Source organism: Salvia hispanica, chromosome 4, assembly GCF_029641045.1.
Source record: "Salvia hispanica isolate PSC_SH4W2 chromosome 4, Shi_PSC_v1, whole genome shotgun sequence".
NCBI classification, from domain to species: domain Eukaryota; kingdom Viridiplantae; phylum Streptophyta; class Magnoliopsida; order Lamiales; family Lamiaceae; genus Salvia; species Salvia hispanica.
In genome coordinates, this window is record NC_142695.1 from 28,886,100 (window position 1) to 28,892,456 (window position 6,357).

At 36.1% G+C, this 6,357-nt stretch overlaps 1 protein-coding gene across 2 annotated transcripts; it reads right to left on the bottom strand.

Annotated features, from left to right (window-relative positions):
• Positions 1 to 469: 469 nt before the first annotated feature.
• Positions 470 to 3,660, bottom strand: LOC125191868 (putative magnesium transporter NIPA6). 2 transcript variants are annotated; one of them, XM_048089295.2, is made up of 9 exons: positions 3,123 to 3,660; positions 2,573 to 2,629; positions 2,411 to 2,501; positions 2,132 to 2,292; positions 1,908 to 2,035; positions 1,664 to 1,801; positions 1,220 to 1,312; positions 993 to 1,113; positions 470 to 911 (listed from the first exon to the last, which is right to left on the bottom strand). In XM_048089295.2, exons 1-9 carry the CDS (start codon positions 3,250 to 3,252, stop codon positions 793 to 795), a joined length of 1,038 nt encoding a protein of 345 aa, XP_047945252.2. In that variant the 5' UTR covers positions 3,253 to 3,660; the 3' UTR covers positions 470 to 792. The 2 variants fall into 2 exon arrangements, with proteins under 2 accessions (XP_047945252.2, XP_047945253.2); XM_048089296.2 differs by having other exon boundaries at positions 2,573 to 2,655; positions 3,123 to 3,248.
• Positions 3,661 to 6,357: the final 2,697 nt, after the last annotated feature.

A 6,357-nucleotide genomic window follows, 5' to 3' on the forward strand; every position in this document is an offset into this window, starting at 1 on the left:
CCGCCTCCTCTTGCTTCCGTTCTCGTCGGCGTCATTAATCTACACGCAATACATAGTCCAACATGGTTCGATCCAAATATCCGAAGATTGGTTTCTCATCATCAGAAGCTATTTAAAAAGTGCACAAGAGAGAAAAGTTAGTGTAGGAAATGAAATGAGAGAAGTGGTATTTGTAGAATGAATTTAGGAATTTAAAAAAAAAAAAACAAATTTTGCCGAGATCAGCTGTCACGCGTCACAATGGGCGCCGATCAACCACTGATCTTCGTGCTGATCAACAATGGGCGCGGATGGGAGATAGGTGGTGGGAAGAGTACTACGTCTTTGCCGTTTGTATTTAAATTAGCATTTGATACAAATGATTTTGTTAGTCATTTTTACGGTACATAAAAAACTGTGGTTGACCATTTTACACGTATATTATGTATATACTTGTATTACAGAATTCCGCTTTTAATTCGGAATAAAATAAACTAAAATTTTCCTGAGAAAATATATTAACAAGCCAATGGAAAAATAATAATCGTAAGGCTCTATATCCCAGTTAGCAAACAAGCCAATGGAATAATAAAAATCGTTACAAAATCCAAACCATCAAAAATTAAAAAAAAAAAAAAAAAAAAAAAAAAAAAAAAAGAGAATAATTTACATATTCTACTCACAAAATACAAGAACATCGCAAAAAATGAAATCCACACCCTTCCCTATATCACCATCTCCCCACGCTGCTCTTGCTGCAGCCGATTAGCCGAGGTGGCTCAGCCATCAGCGGCGGTCGAAATCTGTGTAAAGCTATGCTGCCATCACTTTGTCTCCAGAGACAAGTTCAAAGTAATCAGAGCTATGCAATGAAATAAAATGAGCTCCTTCTAAAGCTTTCGATGAATCTCCATCGTACCAAACTATGGTTCCTGCACAGATTTCGAGTTCGTGTTTGGTCATCTAATCATTTAAATATTCGTTTAAGAAGACTGCCCCGACTCAACCCCTACCTGTTGGAGGTGATGACGCCTCCTCTTCTCTAGTCATGTGAAGAATGATCGTCCCTGAGAGAACTGTGACGAAACCACACACTTCGGAGGTTATGCTGCTCGCATTCTGACCCGACCAGTCCTGCAAAAAGAAGGTGAGACAAGATATGGTCAGTGTGTGTTTATCTTGAGCCATAGTGGAAGGTGGGGATAACGACATTGTTCATCTGTCGAGAGCTTTCTGTTACCTTGAACATGATGGAGCTGGCGATTATGGTCAGAGTTGTGAACATTACATAGTGTATCGGAGAGACTATTGCAGCATTGAAAGTGTCGAGCGCCTGCATGAGCAAACATGTTGTAGAGAAGCATGACTTTAGGGTGATACAGTTCAAGAAAGCAGTTGTAATGGAGAAAAGGGCACACTTATTGATGGACTAACGCATATTTCTACACAATTGCCACAGATTTGGTCGTGCAATCGGTTTATGGAATGATATACCGATATGTATTAGTTCACCAAGGTCATCTTTTATCAAGTACTCAAAACCATATTGCACAAACCTTACACACAAGGGTGCAAAACATGTATACGCTTCAAACAAGTCAAGAACAGCACGTGCTTTCACTATTTCTCAAGAATCGAGCATGACAATGGCATTAACAAAATAAGCTATCAACATGGAGGTCACCTTGTTCAGATAATTCAACTGTGTGATCAGACAAAATACTGCAACTGAAAGGAAAAACCAAGTCTGAGTAGATTCGAACTGATTGATCCCCTCCAACGTGAGTTTTATCGCAATGCCAACGGCCTTCACGCTCATAACCTACTTGAGGTTGAAAAACAGCACAAGGTGAAAAAGGGTGATTGTTTCAGACAATGCTCAGCATCATGAAGCCTAAAACATAGGGTTTGAAACAGCAAGGAATTACCGTGATTGCTCCCAATATAGAGCAAATTCCTAAGTAGACGAGTATGTTTGTCTGCCCGTAGAGAGGCTCTAAATACACAATGAGAAGTAGCACAAGTGATACTGAAGCTGCCACATAAATGAGGAATGCTGTGGATGCAATAAACAAGCACAAAAAATAAGCAATAGTCTAACAAAACAGGATTATGCACAATTAAAAATGACAAAGAGAGAGAGAGAGAGGACCTGGCTGGGATGCCAAATCCCAGACTTCTTGAACAGAAGATGGAGTTGGTTCTTGAGGGGCATGAACAACAATTACAACCGATCCAACTATGCAAGATATAATTCCCAAAATTCCCATCTGTCGCAGCGGCTCCTTCAGCAGAAAGTGTGCTAAAATAGCACTTTTCAGGTTCATGAAAAAATCTCAGTCAGCTGAAGGTCATCAAGAAAACCTCAAACAACCAAGACCATCTTTTTCGAATATGCTACAAAAAGGTCGAAGGGCTCAAGAATTCCTACCTAACAATAATGCTCAATGCACCAAGAGGGGTAACAAGAACAGCAGGGGCATAGATATAAGCAACAAAATTCGCAATCTCCCCAACAATCACTGCAGAGAACACAGTTAGCGTTCTAGCAAGAATTTCCTTCTCAACCACGAGTTAAAATATCTCGACTTACTAGAAATCATGCCGGCCCACCATAGAGGCTCTAACAGGTAAGTATAGCCCCCGACACCTGAGTATTGCAAGACAACCAACAGCCTAAAATGACACAAGCTTCAACAGTTTTCGTAACAACATGCTAAACTAAACCATAAATGAATACGAAACATCAAACATTGATCCATGAATACAAGCAAGAAAAACAAGCCCCTGCATTGACTAACTAAACATAACCAACAACTTTTCCCCCTTTTCTTCATAAAACCTTCATAACACAAAAAACTCCCTAAAATTAAGATAACTAAATTGTTCTGCAAAACACTATAATCATCAGCAGCTCCAACTCTACATCAATCAATCAGCATACCAATAAAGCTTGAAATTTGAAAATACAGCATCAAGCAATGATCACAAACCTCGGAAATAAAATAATAATAAAAAAAATAAATAAATAAAAATAAAAAATTTCAAAAAAACGATTACATATTAACACAATTCAGTTTAATTAACAAATGTAAACACCAAAATTCGATTAACTCTACATATAAGAATGAATCCATGAATACCTGCGCGTGTACCAGCAGCAGCAGCTCGGAGAAGACCTTTCTTCTTAAATATAAAGCTCGTTCCTATAAACAAACTCGACACCATTGCCAATAATAATCCCCTCGTGTTATCCGAAACCCCCATGTCCATCAATCTATACACGAATTCCCTATCTAAAACGATTTGATATGAAGTAGCAATACAATGTTAGGTGAACTGCAATCTCTTGTACAACACCAAATAAAGCCAAAAATCGAAAGTTTAACAAAATTCAAACTCCCGCCAATCACAAAGGGCTTGAGAAAAATTCAATTTCTAACCACAAACGATCGTTGAAAAAACAAGATGGATAAACAGCTAGCCACCGGCGATTACTGTTTGCTTCTGCACGAGAAAAAATTAGTCAAACACTGCTCTGAATCAACGATTTTGTGTCTGCGGGAGGTATTCAATATCGCCGATTGAATCCGCAAACTTTTTTGACGAAAATATTACGAAAAAAATAAAGTGAAAATAGATATAAAGTGAACGGTCAACGGCTTGTCTACAATTCTTGTACAGGTGTTTATCCAGCTGTAATTAATTTATTTATTAAATTCATTCTTATGTGTTTTTCTTTCTTCGTGTCTCTTCATAAAAATATATAGTAAAATCGAATATAGACCAAAGAGAAAAGGGATTTAATTTTTGGAGTTTCCTACGAGATTTGGAATAATATTAGTACAAGTTTATTTGTTGATGTGGTTGGTCAGAAAATTACAAGTTTATTTGTCGATATGGTTGGTTAGATTTGTGAAGCGTATTTAATTATTGTTGTGATTGGATCTAGGTCCCCCTAATAATAACTACTCCCTCTCCCACCGTCCCATAGATGCATATTTCCTTTTTCATTCGTCAAATTCAAATAATTCATATCTATTTATGATAAATTTTTTCTTTTTATTTTTTACTTTATTATTTATGAATCTCACTATCCAATACATATTTTCAACTATTTACTTTATCAATTATGCATTAAAATTCATGTCAAAATCAAATAGCGTATTTCTATGGGACAGAGGGAGTATTATAAAAGAGATTCAAATTATCTTTTCCGGACTATATTTATAGGTATTGTCTCACAATATATCAAATTATTTTTTACAATCGTGAAATAAATGAGACATGTCGTAAAATGTTAATGCTTTGATGATTATATTAATTGGAGTTAATAATTGCATTGTTGTGTAAAATCATAGCTTTGTTGTGAGTCGAGATGTTGAATAAAGTTTAGTACTTTTGTGTTACGATCGAGTAGAAATTTTTTTCATACTTAAGTTCTTGTTTTAACACCAAAGCACCGGTCAACGTATAAGTGAGGTTTGAAATCGACTAGTGAGGAAATTAACACAATGATCTTTTACACACAAATTAATTGGCTCAATTTCTTGTTGAGTACAATAAACTAAATAAAATAGTTAGAGTTTATTAAGTGAAATTCTATATTTGGGCTAAACAAAATAAAATTAGGGGTGAGCATTCGGATTTCGGTTCGGTATTTTGTCCAAACCGAATCCGAAAAATAGAATTTAGGTGAAAATTAAAACCGAACCGAAATCGAAATCCGAAAAACCGAAAAATCAAAAATTGAACTATAAAATCCAAATTAAACCAAAAAACCGAAATTATATTAGATTTAAAAAAATCAATAAACCGAAAAACCGAAATTAAAACCGAGTATTCACAACAAAACCATAGCATGATTAACATCTCAGCCAACAAAAATAAATATTTAGGCTACAACATCACCATAAACAAAAATAAAATTTCATAAATATGTAGGCAACTTGATTATAACTAATGGAGATTTTACTGTGATCACTCTTCAATATCTGTTCAACTTTTTTGCAAGTTCCTTTCTAGATCTAAAGCCTTCGTGACTTTTTCTCGCTCAAACTTCCAATACCAAGGACATCTCCAACAGTTTCACCTACAAGAGGAAACATTAAGAAAATTACAACAATATTATTGAAAATGCTAATAACAGTAGAGGGAAAATGCTCAATTTGACCATATGTCCATATGTAATCAGTAAATTGGAGAAAATTACACTCAATTTCAACATATTAAAATTACAACACACAATTTCATCATCTAGCAAAGTAACAATTTCTAAACTATATAGCTCAATATCGAAATTTTAAATCTGGGCATCTTGAGCCCAAAGCTTTTCAACTTGAAAAGATTTCTTTTGCCAGAAACCAAAAAGGAAACAGAAGAGAAGAATCTCCTATCCGTTTTCTTTCACAGTTGGTACCCAAAGTATAATCACTCAGCCCCAACCTCAGTTTCTTCCTTACGTTGCATAGCATGTAATCACAACCAATAGTTAAATCAAACTTTTCGCAGTCAAAAGATTCGAACAACCCGAATGTTGAATCGACTTTAAAGAATATGAAATTGAATCTAAAAGTTATCTAATTTTGGAGACGACGGTTGCGGTACTAGCAATAGTGCGTGCTGAGAGACAACCTCCGATGTCTGAATTGAGCGGACAGCAACCAGCGGCCTAAACTGATATACTGGGAACGGCGATGTGCTACGAGAGGAGTCCTCCGATTCTTTGAGAAAATTGGGTGTATTCAATTTCGAGGGAGAGAGATAGAGATATGAGAGTCATTTCTATTTTCTATTGTTTTATTTATTAAATTTCCTTACACGGTTACTATTTGGAGTATAGAGTAGGAGTATTGGACCATCCCCAACGGTGCTCGTTGGCAGGAGCAGTCGCTGTGCCGTCGGCGCGACGAGTACCGTGCTCGCCGCCGTACTCTTGCTAACGACACAGACGTGCTCTTACCAAAGTGTGGGATAATGCTTTATGTTTGAGTGACACATTTTGTGTTGAGTTATTGACAAGCAAAGTAATCGAGATTGGATTTTCATATTAGACGATCTTAGTTGAAACAACAATTATTTCCCTTAAAATGGTACTTTTAATTGAGAGTGGGAACAATATGAGTCTTATGTGTTTTTTGGAGTTGTAAATCTAGGATTGAAGACAATAAGGAGTATCTTTTCAATTAAATCAATAAATATTATTCCCTTTGTCCTACTTTAAAAAAAAAAAAAAAAAATACCTAGCGGTGGAGGGTTCGCGGGTCCCTCATCCCTATATTTCGAATCTCCATTTAGTACAGTACTTGGCCACGGCCAAAAGTGCCATGCCAAAGGGAACAAGCTTGCAAAACAAGGTACATTCAAAAGAAAAGAACA